Raw genomic sequence first — 25,857 nt, 5'->3', positions numbered from 1 at the left:
TTGATAGTGTTTGGGATTGTGAAAAATAATCGTAAAAGGAACAATTTTTATCTTTAATGGAATCACAGAATGGTTTGGGTTGGAAGGGACCTTAAAGCTCATCTCATTCCAACCCTGCCTGTGGGCAGGGACACCTTTCACTGTCCCAGGTCGCTCCAAGCCCCATCCATCCTGGCCTTGGACACTTCCAGGGATCCAGGGGCAGCCACAGCTTCTCTGGGCACCCTGTGCCAGGGCCTCACCACCCTCAAGGATTTATTCCCAATATCACATCTAACCCTGCCCACTTTGGGAAGCCATTCCCCCTTGTTCTGTCCCTCCATCCCTTGTCCCCAGTCCCTCTCCAGCTCTCCTGGAACCCCTTTAGGCCCTGGAAGGAACTCTGAGCTCTCCCTGGAGCCTTCTCCAGGTGAGCACCCCCAGCTCTCCCAGCCTGGCTGCAGAGGAGAGGGGCTCCAACCCTTGAAGCATCATTGTGGCTTCCTCTGGATTCATTCCAGCAGTTCCACATCCTTCTGCTGTTGGGAATGCCAGGGCTGGGGCAGCTCTTCAGGTGGGGTCTCACCTGAGCAGGGCAGAGGGGCAGAATCTCCCATCCCTGCTGCCCACACTGGGGGATCAGCCTGTGGGGGCTCTGTGCTGGGGCAGCTCTCATCCCCCATCGCCCTCACATCCTTCTCCCCAGGGCTGTTCTCCTTCCATTCTTCACTCAGCCTTGTCTCTGTGCCTGGGATTGTCTCATGCTGGGCCAGGACCCTGCACTTGGCCTTGCTGAACTTGCTGAGGCTCTCCCAGGTCCCTCTCTCTGCCCATGGCTCCCTGTTTCGCAGTGTCCTGCTTTAGACATTTCTAAGAAGCTTCCTACCAAAGCTCTTTTGTCTGTAGTGCATCATTTCACACCAATATTTTTATCTGCCATGATTTAAAAATGTTACTGGAAAGGCACAATCACATATTTTCTATATGATTTTTTTACGTGCCCACAGGAGTCACTGCAATTTCTGGCTAGTTTAATTACTTATTAGGCATATATAACTGCCAATCAATAATTTAGATACTTTTGGCTCACAAGCTTTTGAAAAGAGCTTGGTTTACGAAGAGTGAACAAATATACCATTCCATCTGTTAGCCAAACCACCTGGCACAAAATCATTTGGGGCATAATTATGTAGTTGGCAAGAATATATATCAAAAAAAAAAGTGATTTCTAGAGTTTTCATCCCAATTGATGCTTTACTTTGTAGTGATGGAAACCTGACTAATGCAGCAAGGACCAGTTCTTTCTTTTTTTTTTTTTTTTTTCACACATCTGAATAAAATAACTCGTGTTCACCTTGCAAAAAATGCTTTACATGACAAATATAGGAACCAAGAGACAGGCGTGAAATAATCCTGAGCCTAATCACGGGAAGGGAATGGGAGCTGGCCTGTTCCTGCAAGCAGCTGAAAAGAGTCACGTAGGAGGTGCATCATTGTCCTTTTAATCTCTGTAGGAGGAGACTTGGGACAATTTGGGAAATGATTTTTCCTTCTTGGTGGCATTGCAAATGTTTTTTTTTCTGAGCTCAGTGTTTTACAAGATTGCTACATCTGCAAATCTATTTTCCTATTCTTTCAGTGACAAAATTCCTTCTTTAATCCTCTGGAATTACAGAATACACAAAGAAGACACTTAGCAAATAATATTTACCATGTACAGAAACTTTCTCTTTTTAACTCCTGGAAGGGGAAAACAAACTCATCCAAGGTTAGCTATAGGTTAGATAAAACTCTTGAACTGGGGGAAAATGGGAACACTATTTAAAAAATAAAAATAAATAGTTCCAACTATTTTCTGGTTGCAAACAATCTTTATGTGTCCAGGTGAACATGATTTCTATTGTAAAGCTGCAGCTGGGGCAGGGCTGATTTGGTGCTGTGAGTGGTTTCACCAGGGGGCTGAAGCAGGTGGTTAGCAGGACATTTAGGGTTTGTTTTTTTTTATTTTTTCTTTCACTAAAAGCAGTGAGAATTTCAAACAGAACCCAGACCTGGCTTGGAGTTTTTACTCTTTGCTGATTTTCAGGGAACATAGTCACTCCTGATGCCTTCTTGCCACTCTGAGTGCTACAGGAAGGTAAATTGCTGTTGAAAATGCAAATAATTGAAGTTGTTGAAGAGGGTCCTTATTTAAGAATATAAAAAGCCTGCTCAGAATAGTTTGCTCTCTTAAGGTTTTCTTCCTTGTGGCAAATCGTTGGCATGCCAGATTTCAGTGTCTGGGGAGAGAGCATCTGTAGCTTTAATTCTTAGAGTGGTTAAAGTAATTCAGTTATTGTTCAGTTTAATTAAATGGCTTTTAAGATTTCATTTTATAGAAAGGAAAAATGATCTGTCATTAAAATTATGATTAAATGTTTTCTGGTTTTGTTGTTGGGTTTTTTGTAGTTTTTTTTGTTGTTGCTGTTTTTTTTTAATTGTGGTAAAGCCTTTGAGATAACTTTAATACTAAAAACTGGTTCTGGTACTCCATGAAATGTATTATCTAGAATAAAAAAACAAATTTGCTATTGTTAATTAATAAGTGACAAATTAGTCTGGAACCTGTCACTTGATTTACCCCAGTAATGAGACACAGGGAAAATCCCAGCTTACACTCAGCTGTCATTCTGAAGAAGCCCCTTTTTTAATGATGTCTGGAAGCTCATGACCTTGTAAAAAAATCAGGGTTTTCCTTTTGTCAGCTGTGAGGAGGAATATAGGTTAAAAAAAGAAAAGAAAAGAAAAACAACTATTTGACAGAGTAAGATGGAGAAGTTGTATGGATGAAAATATTTATTTCTTGTATAAAAATAAGTTTATTATTGCAAAACCCAATGGGTAAAACATCCCCACCCAGTGTGAGGTGCTCAGCCAAATACTCCAAATGTCTCACTTGTAATCCCTTTCTGCATCAGCAATATTCACAGGATCCTCTGTAAGTATTCATGGAAGCACAGATGTCATGGGTGGATCACCTGGATTTCTTTCCCTATGAGATTCAGCTTTCTTTAGGATTCCCTGGAAACTTTCCCTGATACTTGTCCCCATTCCCACAGTGCTCGAGTGCATTTTGTTAATTTTTTTTAATTATCTGTGCAGTCCCTTGTGTTCTCATTTTTTAATCTCTCTTGACAGAGGGCATAATATGAATAAAAGAGTTGTCTACAAAGGCAGCAGTAAGAAATGGACTGTCAAATTTGCCCTGATTGCAGCCAATAATGAATTAATTTGGTAATGGAAGAGCAAATTGCTTGCATCATTCTATACAAATCTTTTGAATAATCTGTTGTCTGACTATTTTTAACAAGCTCACATTATCAAGATACATTGAATATGGGTTTGTTCTTTAAATTTATGATGTGAGAAGTCAAAATGTGCCTTGTTTGTGATTTTATTCTTCAGTTTCAGTTGAACAAATTAATTATTCAAATTAAATTAAGGGTGCTCTGAACTCTATCTGAGCCACCACAGGATACAACAAGGCACCATCTTAGATAATCAACAGGTAATTTCAGAATAATTTATAGAAGGGCAGCAGCCCTGCTTTAATTATTAAAAGGCATATAAGGGTGCATAGTGTCTTACAAGCCTTAATTAAAAATACATTCTTAGGCAATTTCTTAGCAAATCACCTGCAGAAAGGGTTACTATTTCTCCCTATCAAATACATGAATTTACCTGCAGCATCTTAAAAATCACTGGCAAGGGTGGCATTTGAAGCAGGGACTGAGAAAATTGAAGTGATTGAAAGGTTTTTACAAGAGGCAAGTTTAACTCCTTGTGACTTCTCATCTGCCCCACAAGCACAGCCTGGGACACTGGAATGAATCAGCTTGAGGATGCAGTAGATGCAGCTGAAGGATGTTCACTTCTGCTCCAGGGTTCTTCTGTTTTCTTTTTTTGAGGGTAGAATGTGCAAGTTTAACAAAAGACCTGGTTCTGACAAAGTGAGTTTGGTGTTACCTCAACCCAAAAGTGGTTCAGCCCCTCTGAGGGCACCCAGCTCAGCATCTCCTCAGTCCACAAAGTGTCCTAGGCTAGAATTATTGTCTAGACTGTTAAAGAATAGCAGCAGAAAATGGCCTGATACACTGAATTATTCAGAAAAAAAATCGTAAAAGTGGGGATTCTTCCAGTTGTAGTGTGTGTCCTACAGAAAAGGGAGAAAGGAGTGACCAAAAATAACCTGTGTGTGTTCAGAATGTGGGGATGTGAAGGGTTAACCCAGCCTCAGTTTCCCCAGGTGTGCAGGTTGGTCAGAAACACAGAAATTCATTGACTGGTCCATGAGTAAGAAATTAAAAAAAAAACAAAACATTTCCACGGCATGATATGGCCTGTCCCAGATGCTGTTCCTAAAAAAGTATCTTCTTTAATCTAAAACATTTCAGAGATGTATGTACAAAATTAATTCCACGTTCCCATTTCTGTACAACTGTTCCTTGTTTTTAATGCCTATTTTTTGCATGGGTGATGTTTTTTACAGTGACTTCCAAATGTTATTTTTTAATTTTACGATTGTTCCCGATGCCAGGGTATGTGTGTGTGTGGCCCCTGTCACGCTCTGTATCCTCTTCTCACAGGCAGGTAGGAAAAAAATTAAATAAATCCATCTGCACAACAGCTTGTGCACTGAGTAATGACAAGAAACAACCCAGGAGTGCAGCAGGCAGTTTAATGAGGAATAGCAAATAATAATGTACGGTGAAGAAACATAAAATTGAAGGGGGAATAAAAAGCGATGGGTGTGTGCTTGTTTTAAAGCTGCTGTCCAGAGGTTTGACTGGCCGCTAGAGGGGGGGTGGATCCGCGTTTTCCTCTCTTGCTGCACTTGTAGGTCCTGTTTCTTCCCCTCCCTCCTCGCAAACTTTCCCAAATCGTTTATCCTTTTACCTGGCAGTTTATCCTTATCTAGCGCTTAGATCCTTTTCTAACAGCCTTAACAGAATTTTCTAGCTGAAGCCGTAAGAGTGATTGATATCACACTATTTAATTTCTTGAGAGCTGTTCCATTTGAGATGTTATTTCACTTTTCTTTTTTTCCTCTTTTTTTTCCCCTCTCTGCACACTGGGCAGAGATTTTAATGCAATACCCTGGAAGCCAGTTGTCCAATTGTTGCCTACAACTTACATCACCGAGGCACAGATGAACAGTTTCCCTTATATCTTGTCTTTTGCTTTGTATTTGACAATTCAGAATTTCATCCATCAAAGCTTATATAAGCTTCAGCCTTTGGAAGCCCCTTTGCACATCCACACGATTTTTATTATTTTTTGCAATATAAATAATCTGTCATTTGAAAAATGCCATCCATTTCCTGATGATAGCTGAGATGATTCAGCAGTCCTGGCCCTGGGACCACACTGTGCTCCATTTTTTCCCTGTATCAATAAAAGGAATTTGATATTTTTGAGCTCCTACCTAGTTTTCTATGACAATGGAGCTTGTCTTATATATGGGAAACTGAATATCTTGTCAAAAGCTCTTCAAAAGTCCAAATATGATTTGTTGTTTTAAATTCCCTAGTGCTTTATGCAGTCCTTCATTTCCCAGTTTCTACAGACAATAGATCTGACACAGATTTTAGCTTGTTTGCTTCAAGTTTGATTTTCCAGGACTTACCAAATCCTCATTAACAGTTTTCATTAATAGCCATAGCTTGACTCCTGTGCTAATGGAAAATGACAGATTGGGGCTGGAGTATCCTACATGGTGGGAAAAGAGAACCAGGGGGGAAAAATGAGTTTTTAACTGTTCTTATTAGGAAAGATACTCAGTGTAACCACATAAAACTAGCCAAATAACTTTTTGGGAAGTTCTTCATTCTTCCAGCTAGAATAACTTAATGTAATTTCCACCTGTTGCTAGAATCTGAGAAATAGATACATAAAGTAATATAAGAAGGTTTTCTTCAGTCTAGAAGTGCCACCCATTGAGAAAACAACTTTTGGCATATTCCCCATGAAGCAAAAGCACAATCTACATGGGCTCAGTTCTGTGCATGACAGCAATAAAAAACCAAACATCTTTAAAAATCTACCAAAAAGCCAATCATGAAAAAGCCAAGATGGACAGAGGAATAAGCCCAGGGTTCAGCTCCCTGAGAGTTTGTGGATTTCTGTTTCCCACTGCAGATGTAGGTTTATATTCAGATGACATTTTGTCATCCAAAATCACCACAGAGCTTTGTTATCCCCTGGTGAGAATCAGCTGTGCTGGCCATCATCTAAATCTCTTTCTGATTAATCTGTTATGGGCACTGTCCCCTTTACAATTTCCCCCTCTGTTTTTTAGCAGTGATTTCCTCTATCCCATATAATCCCCATTTTTCAGCTGGTGCTCTGTGCTCTCCTCAAGCACTGTCCCACGCAGTGATTTTGATTTGTGGATTTTCCCCAGAGAGAAAGAATGTCAACTGCATTCCTCCTGCTTGTTCGCTGTCTCCATGATTTCTTCATCTTTCAGGCCATGGGATGCACATCCAATTTATTAGACTACAGCAATTACATAATAAATTCATGGCATCCAGTTGTTTGGGAATTTGATCTGACAGGAGCAGCGGGTTCTGGGATGTTTGGAAAGGGAGTTATGGTGCAAGGGGATGGTTTGTGAAGGTGGAGGCAGCTGAATTCGCTGGTAAAGAAACACAAAATGTCCAATATGGAGTGACATTTACATGGAATTAAGGTAAACATTTGACATCCAGCAGCCTCTTTAGCACGAGGATTGCAAACCTTTGAGCGGCAGCCACAAATTTCTGTTTGCTGTGGAAAAAATTGCGTTGGGAAATAATGTGGATCAGAGAAGTAAATTTTCTGTCAAGATAAGCTTTATTATGGAGTCAAGTTTAAAAAAAAAAGAAAAAAAAAAAGGTGGGGAAAAAATATCCCCTTGATGGTTTATCTCATTATTATTAATATTCTTTAATATTTACCAAGCTCTCTAGCAAGTCAGGCTGTCAGGGAGGCACTGGACCACAGAGCCAGATCCAGGTTTCCTCCTGGGAGCTCACTTTACCTCTCATCCTGCAAAGAGGGTTGATAGCAGACGTGTTTCAAAGGGCTGGCAGTTGTGAAAAGACTCAAAACCTCAGGAATTCAATAGCTGTGGACTGTTCTTGCAGCTTATTTTAGAATTTTCAGGGCTCTCCTCTTCCTCCTCCCCCTCGTTTTTTAATTCACCCTGCCTGCGAGGCTCTGAGAATGAAAAATGTGAGAATGGGTAAGAAGGGTTAAAAATTAGAGGGAAAGTATGTATTTTGAAAGGTATTCAGAAATCTGTTTTCAGTTTGAGTGCCCCAGCTCTCAGAAGGATGCTTGCTCATACCTGACTGTAACCACTAGGGTACAGAGGTGTGCTACTGCAGGAAGATCTGCTATACATAAATTGTGTTTTTTTCATTGGATCAGCCCTTAAATCAATTTGATGTGTCCATGCATACCTTTTTAAATCTTAGATTTTACCAAAAATACATTTTTCAGCCCTCTCTCTGGTGTTGTGCTCTGTTTTGCTCTTTGAAGAAAGGCACATCAGCAAAAAGGGCCAGATTAAAGTTGGTAATAAATGAATAACTGGGCTCAGTGTCTAATCACGTCCGTCAGAGAAATCTGCTGTGCCAAAAGTGATAATTCATTGATGAAGTAGATTTTTTCTACTTACCTATTGCCTTTGAAATCGTGGATTTAGTCTTTGTTAGCTCAGAAATTGAAGGGAATTGGTCATGTTCCCATAGCACCCGTGTTGAAAGACATCTTTCTGGCAGTAGTTGCTGTGTATGGTGAGGATGTGAAGAACATGAGAGCAGGGAAATGATTTAAAATAAAAGTGCCTTAGCAGAATAGTAGGTACCATTTGCCAAGCACAGATGTGCATAGTATTAATCCTTTAGCCACTGCCACCTATCCCTGACTTTTATCAGCAATGTGCATATTTGGATTTTTAGGAAGAGGAGAGATGGAGGAAAAGGTGAAAAGATGGTGTTTATTTTCAACTGAATTTCTTCTCTTGTGATGCAAATCTGGGACTTGGAGCTCAAACTCCTTTTCCTCTTCCCTTTGACTGTCTCCCCCAGCTATCACCCCAGCAAAGGCGAGTAAGAACAGTAATTGCTTTAAAGCCTCAAGAATTGTGCCTGAATGCCAACAAGTGACGCCATCTTTTAAAAAAACCCCAAAAATCAACAAAAAAATCCCCCAATTGCCCTGTTCTCACGGAAATACAGATTTCATTGCAAATATGTTCACTTTAGAGCAGACAGGGTGCAATAAAATTACAGTGCTCTGCAGCATTCATCTCAGCTCTTCACAGCCACCCACCCAATTACAAGCTGTGTCTTGCCAGCAGAAGACTGTTGCTTGGTTTCTGTATTATTTTTATAGCTTTGCTTTCCTCCCCATAACTTTAGAGGTAGGCTGTGCTTACTCCTTTCCTTTCACCAGGTTTTTCTTCTGCTGTTTTAAAAAAAAAAAAAAAAAATTAAAAAAAAAATTGTCTGGCATGGAAAGTCTTTCGCATGGCTCTAAATGTGATTTGTTTTTTAATGTAGAATATGCTCTGAATAGTTGTTTCTAATACCCTAATAGCTCTGGTTTATGTCAGTAATTATATGAAAGGTTAATCTTTAAATCACCAGCATTTCCTAAATTCCTAATCAACTTCATGCTTGGAAAGGAATCCGCATAAATGCTCAATTTGTTAATATTAGACTGGGTTGAGCAGGTCAAGGAAAAGTATAACCTTGGTGCATAATGGTGAATTGAACACAGCAAAAATATCTCAGATCTGTTTGTCATTAGAGCTGTGAATGTGAAAGCTGACTATGAGTGTAGATATAATTAGCAGGAGAATCCGCAGTAGCTCAAGATCACCCATCCCTCTGGATGAGGGTTTCTTAAAAAAAAAAAAAGATATTTTGGGTAGAAAAGTCCTCTTTTCTAGCAAGTCTGTGGTGAACTGTGACTAGGATAGCTAAGAAATCCAGCCAAAAAATCGGTGGCAGAGGCACAGTGCAGGAGTTGAGCAGGCAGTGTGATGGATGAGGGGGACATTGTGCTCCCAGGGAAAAGGGAGGTGGAAATGACGGGGATGCGGGCACGTGTGTTTGGGGAAGCGTGTCCGACTGTGCCTCCCTCCCTGCACTCTTGGGAAAGGCAAGGAGAGAGAGAGAGAGAGAGAGAGATGCTGGGCATCTTCCCTAAATCCCTGCTGTTGTCCTTGCCACAGCCCGAACGTGGGAGGGGAAGGCACAGAAAAATCTCATTTCCCATGTGTGCACAGTTCCCCCCTTGCCTTCTCACCAGCTCTCATCTTCCCTTTCATCCCATCCCTTCATCCCTTCCTTTTCTCTCTCCTGCTGAATGGAGCTATTTAGTGTTGTACCCTCCTTTGCAGAAGCTGTTTCATCCCTGCTTGCACAGTTTTTAAAACTGCTTTCTCCACCCACCCTCAGTCTTGCTTTTTCATCTGTGCTGCCTCTTTAGGTTAACCATCTTTACAAAAGGAAAAGGCAGAGGAATCCAGTAACACCCTGATTTGGTTGCCATTACTCCAGTCTTTGCTCTTATCTTTTGTCTCCTCCTAATTTCATTATTATCACTGCTATTATTATTATAATAGCACTAGAAATGAGCTTCCTCATTAAACACTCCCTTTTTGCCATTCTGAATACCACTGTAGAAGCTGGAGGGGGGAGGAAGGGGAACTCAGAGAGTCCTTTTGCTGTTAATGCAGAATGAGACTCACACAAGGAGCAAATGTAGTCCATCTCAAAAGCAAATGAGGGTTGGTTGTTTTTTGTTTTTTGTTGTTTTTTTTTATCAGAACTAAAGGAAATTATCAAATAGACTCAACTACCCCTCAATGCCTTAGCCATGAAAACATACAGAATATATTAAAGCATACAAAAATATCCTTAGGGGATGGTTCATGGTCTTTCTGTGGCACAGGTATGCAGGGGGCTGTGTCAGCCTGGTACAGAGCATCCTTGCTTTGAGCACAAGGAATGGCTCATCCCTTGGGCTCACCCCCTGCAGCACCCAGACATGGCAAAGGAGGGAATTGGCAGCTTTAACAGAATTACTTTGTATTTTATATTTTCAGGCCAGAAACAGAATGTGGTACATTAGCATTGGTTCTGTGGTTTCATATCATTTTTTTTTTTAAAGTAGTACAGAAAGGAAAGGAAAAAAAAAGAGGCAGGAAGGAAAATAAATCATCCCTTATATACATTCAAAGCATACACAGCAACAGTTCCTTCAGCACTGGGTGCACTGTGAGTGGGTATTGATGTTAGCAGCAAGAGAATGCATATTAGACATTTGTAACACTGGTACTGTTAACCAGCTTCAGGAAAGGTAGAGCTTTTGCTTACCTTTTACCCTGTGTTGTGTGCAAACAGACAGTTAAATATATATATATATATATATATATATATAAATATAAAAAATAATGTTAATTACCTAATTATAAAAGGGAGATTAGTCCTATTAAGTGGAACATCAAAAAGGGAGTATTTAAAATATTTCCCTTCCTTTGATATTCCCCAAGCATTTCATGGACAAAACAGTGTTCACAACTCACCCCAAAAGCATCTTTTTTTTTTTTTTTCTTTTTTTTCTTCAGCTTTATTTTGGAGCCATTTAATAGGCCAGAATAAGGGCATCAAAAGAGAGGAAATAACTTATCTCTGGGCAGTTGTTGAACATGAAATTTGGAAGAAAGAATTAGGGAAAATTTGTCCCTTCAGTTGCTCTGAATGCAGTACAAATATAATAACTCTCATATACACCAATGCAAGTAGCCTGGAGCAGGATGAATAACTGGATTTGCAGTAGCTGGATTGGAATGACATCCAGGCTCTTTGATTTCTGTATTACCCACACAAATTTCACGTAGAGTTTCAGCCTGGATGTGGGCACCCTGTGGAGTGCCTTCATGCCACGTAACAGCAGTGACACCCTCTTTTCTCCAGTAAATATTCAGAGGGTGTCAAGATCTCCAGAAATCCTCTGGGAATCACCAGGAGGTTGTCTTTAGAAGGGATTACCCTTGGAAAAGATTCCTGCAGGAGGATTTTGAAATAGATCCTTTAATAAGTGCTGTGCTCTCCATGGAGGGATCCATCCATCATCCTGCTCAGGGTGGCAAGTCATTGGTGGGCATCACCTCTCTCCAGGAGAAGTGGCAACAGGCAAACCCCAAATCAGCTCTCACTCAAGAAGTCACTGCACCTTCAAAGAAAAATGCTCTGTTCAGTTTACTTGGGCTGTCAATGCCAGATGCATGGAGCACAGAGGTGAATAAATTCCAAAGGCAGAATTGCTCACGTCTTTGCAAATGTAGCTGGAGGTTGCTAACACCAATAAACAGCAGGGATAACTCCAGAGGGGTGCAATCACTCGTGTGTTTCAAATACAACCCACAAAAATGCTAAAAATACACGGCAATACAACCACGGGATGATTGTTTGTTGGTATCAGGCTTGTCTCAGGTTCACAGGGGTAAAACCATGACTGCACCAACACATTTCCTGATAGCAACAGGGGGTCATTATCAAAATAAAGGCAGTTCATATTTCATTATACCATATGCAGACAATATTTTAACAACCTTGGTTGACTTTGGAAGCTTCCTGGCAAGTGCCTGTAACCAAGTGCTGCTTGGGGGCTCGGGGAACACATAGCCCAGTCCAGAGTTAGAGAGCCAATTTTTCACAGTTAAATTTCCTATTGATTTCAGAGAAGGGTTTAATGGGGAAAATAAATATAGTTGGGCCCTGGGTTAGCATGGAAGTACTTTTGCTTCAAATACAGTTGGGAGCCCAAAGAGACGAGGGGCTCTGAACCTTCCCTCTGCCCTCCCTGTCAGGTTTGCACATGGACACTCAACCCCTCAGGTCACTTGGGAGTTGCAGGATGGATCAGGCCCTTGTGGGCTTGAGGCACAGAGAGAGAAATGTGCATTTGTTTAAAGAGAGAAAAGCCTGGGTTTAACAGTGCTTGCTTGTTTGAAAGCTGTGGGTGAATTTGCAGTGGCTTTAGGAAAAAAAAAAAAAGCAGCTGATTTTCATTAAATTTTCTGTGAAACTGTCCTTTCCATCATTTGACAGATGAAATTATAGTCTTACTGAGTAAAAATTTTGATTAAGAGGCTATTTTCATGTTTTATAATACACAGTAGGACATGTACCAAATAGAAGAAAATAAGTTCTGATTCCTTAAAAATAGTTTCAGTCATAAAAAAAAAATAAAATTCACCCTTTACATTTAAAATTAATGGCTAAAACCTGCTATGCAAGGAAAAAAAAATGTTTCTTCTGTGCCTATTTTCTGCTTTATAAGCCTGCTGTACCCTTGTAAGAGTAGGTAGCACTTTAATGCAATGAAAAAGAAAAAAAAACCAAAAAACCTGTGTTACATTAAAATACAAGTAAGATTTTGGAATTGATCCTCTCTTGGTGGTAACCTGAGGATAGAGAAACACGTACAAAGCATAGAAATGTCACCCAGTTCATTATCCATAACATTTTATTCACATGTAGTGCTGTAGGAAGAAAATTTCAAGATGCTCTGCCTTGATGTTATAAAACTCCCTCATCGTCAATTAGTATGAGAGGAGCTGGTGAGAAGATCAATCGGCTGCTTGTTCACATTCTGGAATGAAAAATCCAAAATACAAGGAAAGGAAGCCTTTATTTAAGGGCAGTCAGATAAAACAGCTGTGGGATTCTACATCATGAAATCACTGCTTATATCCATCAATGCCATTTTTCAGTCCTTAGTAAGGAGGGTACATCTGCCTCCAGCCTCTGCAGAGGTTTTGGGGTTGTTTGTTAGTGAAGGCCGGTGGTGGAAGGGAGGAACATGAGCTGGGCTTTGCCAGCACTTTGCTACAGGACCCAGAAGGGTGCTCTGTAAACTCTCTGTCCTACCCTGACAGTGGTTTTGCTCTTGAGCTTCACCACTTAGACCCAAATAATTGTTTTTTTCTCTCATCCATTCACCATGGCACCACAGGGCACAAAATGAGGGGATCTTTGCTCTTGGCATAGATCAAAACAAGCATAAAAGTGGGAAATGCATGTAAAAGCCCTTAAATTTAGCACATTTTTTTTTACAGTAAAGAAAATTCTGGTGAGCACATTTTGGCAGTGTTTCACTTGTTTGGGTTTTGTTGGTTGTTTTCTTTTAGTGAGTCTTTTCAATATGATCACTTTTGATACAAAATACTTTTATGGGTTATAATGCAATTTTTATGGATCTATCAGCAACTAACAAGTGAGCTGTACTTAAAAATCCTCAGAAATCCTGTCCTAGGGACATGGTCAAAACTTCAGCCTTTCTGAGGAGCTCTGCTCCTTGTTGTACTGATGTCCAGTTACAGGTAGCACATTAACAAAAATAGAATTCCAGTGTCATGCTTCATATCTTCAGCAGCATGATGTATGTGAATGTGTGCTAATTACAATGGGAAGCCACCTGGGTAATTTTAAGCTTTCTATTTTACATGGCTTCTTTGCTCCTCGACTTTTCATTTCAACACTCAGCATGAAGAGAGAGAGGTTAAACTGTTGCATTTTGTATACAGGGAGCCATTCATGTAATATACACCAGTCTGTAAAAACTGTAAATGCTATTTTTTTTTTTTTATTTTAAACAGTTTTCTTAGTTTACAAAAGATCAATAATTGGTACCTTTTTTTACACTCTCAGATTCCTGAATATTGACAGATCTTCAAAGGGAGTATTAGCATATGAAACCTTAAGATTGGCTGTCCTGAAGGTTTTTAAGACACGATAAAGCTAAAATATCAAGTCTCTTGGACAGCCCCTCTTAAACAATTTGGGCAGGGGTGCACGTCAGAAATCACCAGCAAAGCCCAGCACCACCCCCCCACCCCGTGCCACTGTCTGCCTGCACGCTGTTATTTGGTTGCACACTGTTTAAATCCCAAAGGAAAATCACACCTCGCATTCCCTCGCTGGCTGCTGGTGACAGGAACAAGATCCGTACTCATTAATGATCACCAGGGCTCCCTCAATGTGGTTGGGTTTGTAATCAACGTAATACTCCTGGGCTGACATGGCAGCCATTTGGTGCATGGTCTGTTTTTGCTTCTGCTTCCTGCGCTGTGTGACAAAGCACTGTCTTAGTTGCCTTAAGCCGGCTGGGAAGCACTTCCAGGAGACATACAACACCAAAACCACGATGAGGAAGGAAAAAATCAGTGCCATGGTGCCCGTCACCACCTTGTGAATCTGCACGGCGTTCTCGGAGTTCTCGCCGGGCATGGTGATGGTGACGGCGTACGTGGTCCGGTCCTCGTCGCCCTCGGGCGCGTCGTAGGTGGCGGTGGCCGAGCCATAGCCAAGCGTCTGCTCGCTGTTGTTGGTCACCGGGGAGAAGGTGTTGACGCTCGTGGGGTCGGCGTTGTCCTCGCACAAGTGAAAGGCGTACACGGCGTCCAAAACATCCTCTCCCTGGGCGTACTCGGGGGTGGCACAGAGCAGGTTGCTGTCGTAGCGACCCTGGAAGTTGCTCAGCCAGGAGGCCAGGGCGCAGACGTTCCGGCTGCAGTCCCAGGCGTTGGCGGAGAGGCTGATGCTCGTGAGGGACTTCCAGGAGTCGAGGACTCGGGAGTCGATGTAGGTCAGCCGGTTGGAGTCCAGCTGCAGGGATTTGAGATGAGGTACACTTTCGAAAACGTGAGGTTCGATGTATTCGATTTCGTTGCCAGAGAGATCCATCTTTTCGAGTTGCCATATCCAGTCCAAAGTGTTTACTACGATGGTGACTTTATTCCTTCGCAAGCAGAGGGAGTGCAGGGAGATGAGCCTGGGAAAATGGGCTAAATTCACTTTCACCAAGTCATTGTGCTCGAGGTGCAGCTCAGTGAGTTTGAACAAGCCTGCAAAAGAGTTTCGAGCCAGGCTCTTTAACTGATTGTATCCTATGTCTAGAAACTTCAGGCTGCGACAGTCCTGAAAAATTCTCACTGGCACGAACTTGATGGCGTTCGACCGCATGTGCAAAGTTGTCAGTTTTCTCAGCCCGTGGAACAGGTCAGGCTCCAAAGACTGTAGGTTGTTGTACGATAAATCCACACTGCGCAAGTTTGGCATGGGGCGGAAAGTGGTGTTGGGCAGTTGGGTTATTTTGTTGGAACTCAGGGTGAGCTCTTTAACTCGCCGCAATTTTTGAAAGGCATTCCCCTCCACTGAGCAAATGTGATTGTGATCCAGATAGAGCCACGTGAGCTGCATTAACCCTGTGAACTGTCCATCATGCAGCTCTGAAAGGCTGTTGTACCGCAGAGACAAGCCCATCATGCCCGACAGGTTGCGAGGCATCTCTGTGAGATTCAGTGATTCACAGTACAAAAGCCTGCCCTCACACCGACAGAGCTGTGGACACCCACTATTCACAGCTGGAAGCATTTTAGAAAAGATACCCAGCGTACACAATATCAACCCCGGGGGCTTCCTCAGCAGCCAGTTTAAACAGAGACCAATAAGAAGGAAATCCATTAGCAAGAATATTTCCAAATATGCTTGAGAATGTCCATTGAATCTTTTCAAATTCTACATCATATTTTATTTAAGGGAGGAAAAAAAAAATAAAAAAATGCAAACCAACGAGACAAAGCCCGAAAACCAAAGCAAAACAGCAAACAGAACAAACACAGAGGCAAATATTTCACTTTACAGCATGCAGGAGCTGTGCAGCATTAAAGTTCACAGACATTCAAAGGTAAAATGATAGTGATTTTGTTCATGTTAAATGCTGCAGCAAAGAAAAAAAAAATCTTTCTTCATGAAAGAATTTAATTAAAAAGTGTCTTACCCACCCTTTTCCAGAGAGTGACAACCTCCATTCAGTTGCTTCCTTTGTGTTTGGACTAATTATATGCAGAGCTAAAAAAGACCCCTCTGTGCTACAAATTCAGTCCCTTTCAATGTTGTGCAAGGCTGGCAAGCTCACAATGTCTCACTTCGCTTCTGCTCAACGAGCGAAAGGCTTGTCCAGCTAGCTTTTGAGCTGCCTCCTAGGACCTGCAAGTTTCAGAACTATGTACATGAGCTTGATCTTCTCCTTCTCCCTCTGTCCTTTCCTCTGCAGTTAACACTGTGGCGTGAAAAAAACTCCAAACTCTTTACTAACGACTCCACAGGATTTGTCAATCTGTTTAATGTCCATCATTTGCAACGACCATGGACCGGCACAACCTTTACTCCAGAGAGAGGTTACCATTCATTCACTGACCGGCTAAGGGTCGCTTTATTTCCCATTCTTTGTTCGCTTTGCTTGTTAGGTGATGCTTAGAGCAGAGAGAGACAGCAAGAATCCCTTCCCTTCAGCTGAGCAGTATGTTGCTAGAGCATGCAGAGGCACCCAGTGTTCACTGAGTGTCGTAAGCTGCTCATGATTGTACGCCTGCACTGTGCATCTCAGACATGGGCAGATTGAAAAGGGGTGGGCATAAAACCAACATCGGAGCGAACCAGGAAAGTAATATATGCTCTTTGATGAAATGGAAAATACTTTAAGCCTATCTCGCCATTTCTCAAACAGGCACGCACACACAGCCGCACAAATCATCAAAAGCGAGGCAGTGCTAAGTAGGAAGCTTGAGAATTAGGATTCTTTCTCTTTTTTACTCGGATGCTTTTGTTTAAAGTCTGTATTTATAAGCTATTAGCCGGGAGAGGGAGAGACTCGATTACTTGGTTTGGGAAGGAATATGTAAACCAGTCTCTTTGGATTGCTTTTTCTCTCTAATTCTGACGATGAGATTTGCTTTTTGGTCTTCAGGTGGGGGATTGAGGGGTGTGTGTGGGGAAAATGTGGTTTTTTTTCTTCTGACATTGTCTAAATAGAGCATGATTTGAAATTCTGTGCATTCTTTCTCATAGAGATGCAGTCAGAGCTCTGCAAATAGGAATGTCTCATTTCATATAAGCTTTAATTACATTTGGTCTTTTTCCATCCTGCATATTTTGTGTGTTCAGCACATGCCTTTCCTAAAGGCTTTTTTTTTTTTTCTCTTTTTTTCTTTGCAGTGTCTGCTACGGCACGCAGAACTCCAATTCTAGCAGCATAAAGATTACTGTGCTTTTTGAATAAGATCAATGCATAGGTTGCTGTGAGCGTGTCGGCAGCATGCAAAGAGGGGGTTTCAAACCCCATTAGTTAATAAGTTTTGCAGATTGTGCTGGTTTTTTTGTTCTTTGTATACAAAAAAAAAACCCAAAAAATCTTTGCTGGGTTATCTGCAGTCCTTGTTCTCTATGGTTAAGGCATCGTCAGTGAGCTCTGTAATTTTTACTGACTGAAAAATGCATGGTACTTCTGTCAGGAGAACGCTGGCCATCTTTTCCTATTATGAAATAGTCTCAAGCTGGTGTGCTGGTGAGAGCGATCGGAGCTGGCAGCTCCCGGTTCTGCATCAATACCCAATGAAGAAGTTCCACACGGATTTAGGATACGAGGGTCGCGGAGGATCGTGCTGATTTTAAGTGGACATCGGATGCAAAACGCTGGAGGGACAGGGCAGAACCATTGTGTTTGCTTTCTTTTTCACAGCTGTGTTAATTTAGAAGAAATACCTTGTTTTGGAGGTGTCTGTTGCAGGGCTAAACGTTGTGTTTGAGTGTGGCTGCTGTGTGTGCTGGGAGAGATCAAGGAATGCAGTAATTTGATGCAGTAAAAGTTGCTTTGCAGAAGTCCTGGCAAACTTAAAGCTCTCGTGCATAAAAATAAAAATGTGTGAAGGAGATTCATTACTAATGGATTTGCCAGAAACAGTCTTAAATAAATTACAAATATAAACCATTTAAAATGTGGTTTCAGAACCTGGGGATCAATGTGCTTTTATGCTCCCTGTTCAGTTTATTTACATTTTTTTGCTCTTCACAGCATTTCAGTGATCTCAAAGCATAAATGTGATGCTTTAATAGTACATATGAACCTCATCTATGTTTTAGCATTTGGGCAGGAGAGCTGAAGGTGGTTTTCCTCTCCCCAGATCATGCTGTTTTATTCAAAGCAGGCTGTTTATGCAAGTGTCCACTGGTTGCAGTACACCTTAATTCTGTTTCTCAGTACACAAAAGCAGGAAGGAAAGCAGTGACAGAACTGACAGAAAAAGCATTGAAGCAGGAGAGACTAAAAAACCCCATCCAAGAATATATTCCAGATTGCCGTGATGAATATTTTGGTGCAATTAGCAGGGGAAGAAAAAAATTAAAGGATGATTTGAACTTGACAGATACTGAAAAAAAGCTTCAAAGCAATGAGGTTGTGTCCCTTAAAAACCTGCAACCCTACAAGTCTTAATGGGGGAAGCTTTAATGCCTTCTCCCTTGTGAAAAATTGGGGAGAGGTCTGCAACAGTAGCCCTGAAAATTTCAATTATATCTTCAAGGAAAGCTACAATTTTCTGCAAATCAGATGATGATAAGGATCACTTAGTTACCATTTAAATGCTGTGTACAAAGACTTCTTCTAGCAAAGATGAAGCTCCCTGATACAGCACTGAAGAGCTGAGTTTTTATTTTTATTTTTTTTCACTGCTTCTCCCTGTTATCACCTGGGATACAGCTTGGATCCCAACCAATGTGCCTATTCCCACTCTGGCATATAATCCATTATCATTTGGTTCTCAAAGGCAGGAATTAGAGCAGACAGTAGCAAACCTTTATAGCAGCAGCTGGAAGACTGACAACCAGAATTAGGGACCCAGAATTAATGGCCCTAAGTGCACTCTCAGAGCTCTGACAGAGGGCTGGTGAATAAGAAACTCTGCTCTAGTCCAAAACTTGGTTGTAAAAAAGAATCCAGATAGTCTTAAAATGAGAGACTTCAGTGTATGTTTGAGCTGTGATGTTGAGGCACAGTAATGACCAAATTCAAGAACTGGGGCATCTGAAATACCTTTTGCATAGTGGTGTCCTGCTGTATTTTTGCAGTGTACCTTTTTTGCAATCAAACCAGGAATCCACTTTGAAGATGACTGTATTGCAAAGGGCTTAATTTCCACTGTCTGAGTTGTTATCACAGCCAAACTGTTAAGTTTACACATTTTCTGAAGTTTCAAAGCCTCTGGCAAGTCTCTATAAATTAGCAGATTTAAATTAGCTTTATTAAATGCGCTATTATAAAACATTTTAAGAATGGCAAACTAAGTTTGTGTGTGCTTAAAGGAGCTTGATTAAATCAATGTAAAGTAGGTTACAGAAGAACAACATGAATAAAATTTTAGAAAGTTTAGGTGGGAAGCTCCTTCTTGTAGCCATGACAAGGGTAATTCAGTGGCAGCAATGGTCAGGATTGTTCAGGCTGGAAAAGAAAAACACCTTTCAATGTATTTGTTCTACACATTTTTAATATTATGTTCAGATTAATCATGGAGTCATCAAGATTGGAAAAGTCTTTTAAGATCATCCAGTCCAACCATTAAATATCCCATATGATTTAACTGGCCTCAGAATCATTTAATTCATACTAATCCCTTGGATATTCCTTTACCGTTTGTGCCTGGATATTTACCTTACCTTAATTTGCAATCCAGGACAGATGGGATTGGGACAGAGTGCATGAGATCAGAATGTGGCTGCTGATGCCTAACTCTTCATATACACATCTTTTAATAAATTCTAATAATAATAGATAAATATATTATTAATAAATAAATACAGAAAGGCAAAACAACCTATTAAATACTGAGTATGCTGCTTCTTTTTGGTATTTTCTGAGTGGTTTATATCAGAATAATAAAAAGTGTTGCTCTTAGTGATGATTTTAATTTCCTTTCATGAATGGAAGGACTCAAACCTTGATCTTTGGTAGTCTTTAATTTTCAAGTGTGCTGAACCATGGCATTTTGTATAAAGGAAATATTTAAAACCAGAAAGAGGGGAAAAAAGACATGACCTAAGGTAAAGCAAACTAAATCTCTTATTTCTCTTTTATTTCCCTCTTGGTCATCCTGAACATTTATTGGCTGCCCCTTCTGTATAAAATTTAGGATTTCAGCTGATAAGAACTCCAGATCTATAACATGTCTGTTTTAGTAGATCTAAAAATGAATACCATTATACAAGATTTTGACTAAAATTGTCCTGGTAGCTCCAAATATCATTAAATTCTTACAGTACTTGACAGACACACTGGATTTGTGGCTGCCTTTAAATCATAGATATTCTTATGTAAATGACATTATGTTTTTTGACAAGGTGATAAACATTTTTTCTGTCTCATTGCAGTTGTTCCATCCTCATCAACCACATTCACTTGCAGGTGGTCATGCATAGCTCTAGAAAGTCACTGACAGAAGAGACCCATGTGCAGAATTCAGTGCAGAAATGTCAGTTTTTAGGACAACATACCCAGAGTATGATGAAGTAACTCTCTCCTCCATTCATGAGTAAGCTAAAAATGACTGACTCTCTTAAGTATCTGTGAAAATACCTTTGGATTTCTGGACATGATGGCAAAACTCTTGTCAGTGTTACTGGTTCTGAATGTCCAGGGGTAACAGGAAAAAGGCAAGAAGTAAAATTATCCCTTTGTGATTAATTGGCAGATGAAGATCATGCAACATCCTGGCTAGGCAAAGGCCAGTGTGTTATTGTCACATTACCAGGTTGGTGGAACTCCTGGTTTACAGGAAAAGTGAAAATATTGGATTTTGATTAACCCTTGCTAATTTATATCTCTAAAAATGCCTTAGGAAGTCACAGAGGAAGTGTGTATGGAGTGCAATGATTAGCAAGTGTGAAGGTTTTAGTTGGTCATATTTGAATGGAAATCAATTAGTTCCACCTTTAGAAGTGCTAAGTGAGACACTCCACAAAGGTTTATCTCAAGACCTTCCTGAGCATTTGTGGAGGTACCAGCAAATGAACTGTAATTAATTAATTCCCAATTCTGTTAAGAGCAGAGAGGGCGACAGCTTATCCACATTCTTGAATACACCTACTGTGCCTTCTGTAACTGTTGATAGCTCATCTGTGAGGGCTATTTTTTTATAAACTCTGGTGCTAAATGGCCTTTTCTTATAAATTTGAGATTTGTTTCAGCTGAAAGGTTCTGTTCTTCCGTGGATGTTGCTTCTCCCAGATGTTGCCCCTGGGGTTGGTCAGTTGGCTGGTTGGTTGTTGGTGTATTTACCCAGACTCACCGAGAAGTTGGATGAAGTGACAGAATAGCAGGATTGTTTAGGACTGTGAAAAATCCCCCCTGTAGCCAAACTGGTTATGGCCCTAAACCCATCATGTGCCCATGTTTTACCAGCATTTTGTGTCGTTTTCCAGACTAAGTTGTGTTGCTTGGGAGGTCTCTCCTGGGGATGCAGGAAGCACCATGCTGTAAAGTCATTGGTAATGCATTGGAATAGCCCTCCTGATGCATAACCCTTCATTCTTTTTACCAATGGCATAACTTGAGGGGCTGTGAACACTTTTTAGATTTCCAAAGTGCAGGACATGTGGAGAATTGAGAGGAATTTATGAAATAAATTATTAAAAGCAAGCATGAGGAAGTTAAAATCTGTTCCTGGCAGTCTTCTGGAAATTCTTTTTACAAATGGATGAACTGCACTTGGAAAATTTTCCCAGAACAAAAAATCTGTTCTCAGCATTAGACAACCACTTGTTCTTAATCCATTTCTTGTGCTCATTTCCAAATGTATTTTAAAGTACAGAAAAGACAGAAAAACTTCATGTTGGCCTTTGTGGATACATTTCTGGAAATACATGTTTGTTATAAAGTTGGGGCTGGTATTTTGAAATTGAGTAAGACTTACTATTGAGTCCTCTTCCATCACATAGGACACCATTTAAACTGACTCCACAGAAAAGTAGAATCATAAAATTATAGAATAGCTTGGGTTGTAAAGGTCCTTAAAGACCATGTCATTCCACCCCTGCCATGGGCAGGGACACCTTCCACTATCCCAGGGTGCTCCAAGCCCCATCCAACCTGGCCTTGGACACTTCCAGGGGCAGCCACAGCTTCTCTGGGCACCCTGTGCCAGGATCCCCCCACCCTCACAGGGAACAATTTCTTCTTTACCATAAACCTGCTCTTTTCCAGTTTGAACCCACACTCCCTTGTCCAATCACTACATGCAAAGGTGCTGTTCTACAGAAAAACTCTGCTTTTTGGAGCAGGTTACCTGTAATAATAGATTTTGGAGTGTTCTCAGAAGTGACTCCTGGATTTACTGAAGACCTGAACAACAGAGGCTGGGTGATATAACCATGGAAGCAGATGCTGGATCAAGCAGGGCAGGGACCTTTGGCAGGCTGTGGCATTCTCAGCTTTATGTGCCTCTTGGTGAATTGTGGCAGAGAAGGAAGACAGGATCTTTTTCATCCTCCTGCTCCAATGATATCCATATTCTAAAGGGAAAATTCAGGATGAAATGCGTTGAAATCCTGGTTGTGTGTGGATTGCATCTTACAGGGAGATTACAGGGCCTCTGGATCATTAGCTCATAGACAGAATTAATAATGCAGAAATATTTGAGGTTGAAGACTCATATTTCAGAGGGAAGTCATTGTGATTTTTGCAAGCTTAAAGACGATGGTTTGTTGACTACCTGCAAAATTTATGGTTTCATTACGTTTTATTTGCAACTGATGTAATGTCTAAGAGAAATAGTCATGGGTCAGGAGTCTCAGAAGGACATGTTTAAAGGCGTAACAAAAGATAGTCATGCCTTCTAAAAAAAAAAAAGATGGGAATAACCTGACCTTCTTTTTTTAAACCAACTTAAAAATACTCAAGGCATTACTGGAGAGTTTATATGGTGGAGGAGGTTTGTGTGTGGTGTATGTGTAATCTTAGAAACTCAGCTTTTCTCAACAGCTAATTTAATTTTGTGAGATCCAATGGCAGTCTTTGAAATGTGCACTCCTGACTCTTGTTTGGTTTTGTTTCAATGTATTTTGAAGATTTTTCATGTCTTAGAAGGAACGTACAAAGTGATCAAAAGTTTGTGTTACTCCATTTGTCTAAATAAATATATAGAAGGGCATAGCAAATTCTAATAACATATCCAAAGATCCTGAATTTTCAAGGTTTTAGAAAGAATATGCCAAATACATTTTTAAAGTCTGTACAGTAGTATGAATGTAAATTACCCTGCCATAATATATGTTTTTAAAGGTGAAACAGCAGATTTGGGGGGGCACAGTAACAATGCTTTTGGGTTCACTTCAGCTGTGTTTCATAATCTCATTCCCTCTCCTACTGCTGTTCTTTTGAATCTTTAATATTCCTGTAAAATGAAGAGCTTATTGTTTCCTAAGACTCAATTTATATTTTAAATGAGTGGAAAGATGCATAATCAACTTGAAAAGGCAGGAAAATATCATCCTGTTTTTCAAGATATAGGACATTTTATGGAATATTTTGAATTTTAGAGACCATTTTTAAAGTATGCTTGACTTAGTTCTGCTCTTTTTTTTTTGTAGTGCAAATTAATTATGATTTGACAAGAGTGTACTTGATTTTCTTCTTCGGATTTGGTGCAAAGCCAAGCTTTATTAGTTAGAGCCTCTAAATCAAAACCAAAGGTCAGTATCTGTAAAATTCTTGTGGCTCATGATCCATTGTAGTTTTTTCCCCATTATTCAGATATTTTTGTATATGAAAAGGTGTTTATGTGTTTAAGTGGATGTGGCTGTGTGAGGCACACATAGCTGTGGACAAATACCCACTTTTCGTAATTGGATCAGTAATGTTCCTTGCAGCAGTCTTAGAACTTTGGGAAGCCATTGCTTTCCTGAATGATTCCCCCCTTCACACTTGGTGTGGTCTGTGAACACTGGCTGGGGGTGTTGTGTGCCCGTGGCAGGAAGGGGACAGAAGGTGATCCAGCAAGGCACAACAGTGAGTGCCACACCTGCTAAAAATCCATCCTGGAAGCAGGTCCAGACCTCACTTTGCTTCCTTTAATTGTATCTCCTTTTTTTTTTTTTGCTTTTTTTGTGCCCTATTTCTTCTTACATCTAGAGTTGTTGTTGATTTTTGTTGGGTTTTATTGTTTCCAGTTCTTAATTTCAGGGATTATCTCTTCCTATGTCGTTGCATAATGCCCAGCATGGACTATCTTTTGCTGTGTCCTGATCAGAGAATCACAGGCATTTTGGGCTGAAAAGGACCTTAAAGAGATCATCTGATTCCAGCTTCCTGCCATGGCAGGGACACTTTCCACTATCCCAGGCTGCTCCAAGCCCTGTCCAACCTGGCCTTGGACACTCCCAGTGATGGAGCAGCCACAGCTTCTCTGGACAGCCTGTCCCTCATTGTCAAGGATTTACTCCTCCCAATATCCCATCTAACCCTGCCCTCTGGCAGTGGGAAGCCTTTTCCCCTTGTCCTGGCACTCCACATCGTTGTCCAAAGTCCTGCTCCAGCTCTCCTGGAGCTCCTTTATGGTCTCCAAGGTCTGCCTGGAGCCTTCTCTTCTCCAGGGTGAACAGCCCCAGCTCTCCCAGCCTGGCTCCATACGAACCATGCTCTAACCATAATGAATATTACAATAATCAACACAGTTCTGGTGTGCAAGGCAACAGCTGTTGGACAGAATTCAGTGTCTTGCAATGCTCCCAGGTATGGCATCTGCCCAGTGAGGTTTCTGCAGCCTCTTTTGCAGCTGAGTTAGGACCATGCACTGGCATCAGGTCAGCAGAGCTCATTTGTAGCTGTTCCCACCAGGGTCATGAGAGCAGTGAGCAACAAAAGACATTGAAAACGTAGTGGGAAGAAGCTTCCCTAGTGCCAGTGGGATGAAGCTGGGTGGTGTGGGCTTCTTTACCTTCAGCCTAAAGAAAATCCATTCTGAATTTATCCTTTGATCTGTGCTGCTTTTCCTTGGCCCTCGCTCTGCAGGGCTTGGAACCTGTTGGAAGCATCTGCAGCACTGCAAAGTAGTGCTGACCTTGGGATGCTTCCCTGAAACACATTCAGAGGCTTCTGAGCTGTGTTCTCTGACTGTCTGGATTTTCTGGCACCATTGTATCCATTAAATACTGATTAGATTTCAGAAATCCAAGAGACTAAATAATACTATCATCTCTTCCCTACTTATCTTAATAAAATTGCCAGTAATATTCCAATATATCAATTCTAGGATATTCTATACCTAATCTGGTGCAGGGAAACATAGACAGAGTCCTTTTTTGTTTCAAAGGCAGAAGAAAGCCATTTTATTTATTGATTTGGTTTTTCTGTATTGCCTAAAGATGAGGGTAAAAATTAAAAGCTGCTTTCAAGCACTGTTAGATAAATACATCATTTTTCATAATGTTTAATGAATTGCTTACAGTACTTGTTTTACTTCAAACTGCAATTAAAGATCACCCTCTAGTCAAAAGAAAAGTGTGATAAGAACGTGACTTGAAACTGGGCAGAACATTTTCTAAAGCCCTTTGGGAGTAATTCCAGTAATTATTCAATCTGACGTTTTCCAGAGAAATAACCCTTTATGTATGAACTCCATTAATCGTAATAACACAGTTCACATGTCAGGTACTTCTCTCCAGTCACTTCATACTCTCCATTTATTAAGAGACTAATAAACATCTTCTCTAAATATGAGAAAATATTAAACCACTCGCAGAAAATCCTGGTGTATAGGTTTGGTCTTGTGAGGTGGGACGTGATCTGTTTATGTCTGCAAATGACTTCAATTTTCAGGGCTCTAGCTGCTATCAGCATCAAGTCTCCTCCTCATTTGGTGTCATTTCAGTCACAGCCCTTTTGGGACATTTCTGCTTTCTTTTCTCCTCTGAACTGCCCTGGAGAGGTCTGGTTTGTCTGTGTGTCCAG

General features: G+C 40.8%; 2 protein-coding genes across 3 annotated transcripts in view; one reads left to right on the top strand and one right to left on the bottom strand.

The window, feature by feature from the left end:
- The window catches only part of CTNNA2 (catenin alpha 2), a 405,963-nt gene that overhangs the window by 234,174 nt on the left and 145,932 nt on the right, over positions 1–25,857 (top strand). The window lies entirely within an intron of this gene.
- LRRTM1 (leucine rich repeat transmembrane neuronal 1) lies at positions 10,087–16,458 on the bottom strand. Its single transcript, XM_015624692.1, has one exon. It carries the CDS (start codon positions 15,543–15,545, stop codon positions 13,980–13,982), a length of 1,566 nt encoding a protein of 521 aa, XP_015480178.1. The 5' UTR covers positions 15,546–16,458; the 3' UTR covers positions 10,087–13,979.

Source organism: Parus major, chromosome 4 (genome assembly GCF_001522545.3).
Source record: "Parus major isolate Abel chromosome 4, Parus_major1.1, whole genome shotgun sequence".
In the NCBI taxonomy this organism is placed as follows: Eukaryota; Metazoa; Chordata; class Aves; order Passeriformes; family Paridae; genus Parus; species Parus major.
Note: the sequence above shows the minus strand (reverse complement) of the source record. Positions and strands in the feature narration are given on the sequence as shown.

Coding starts and splice junctions, on each gene's coding strand:
- LRRTM1 (XM_015624692.1), bottom strand. CDS start 15,545: ATGGATTTCCTTCTTATTGGTCTCTGTTTAAACTGGCTGCTGAGGAAG.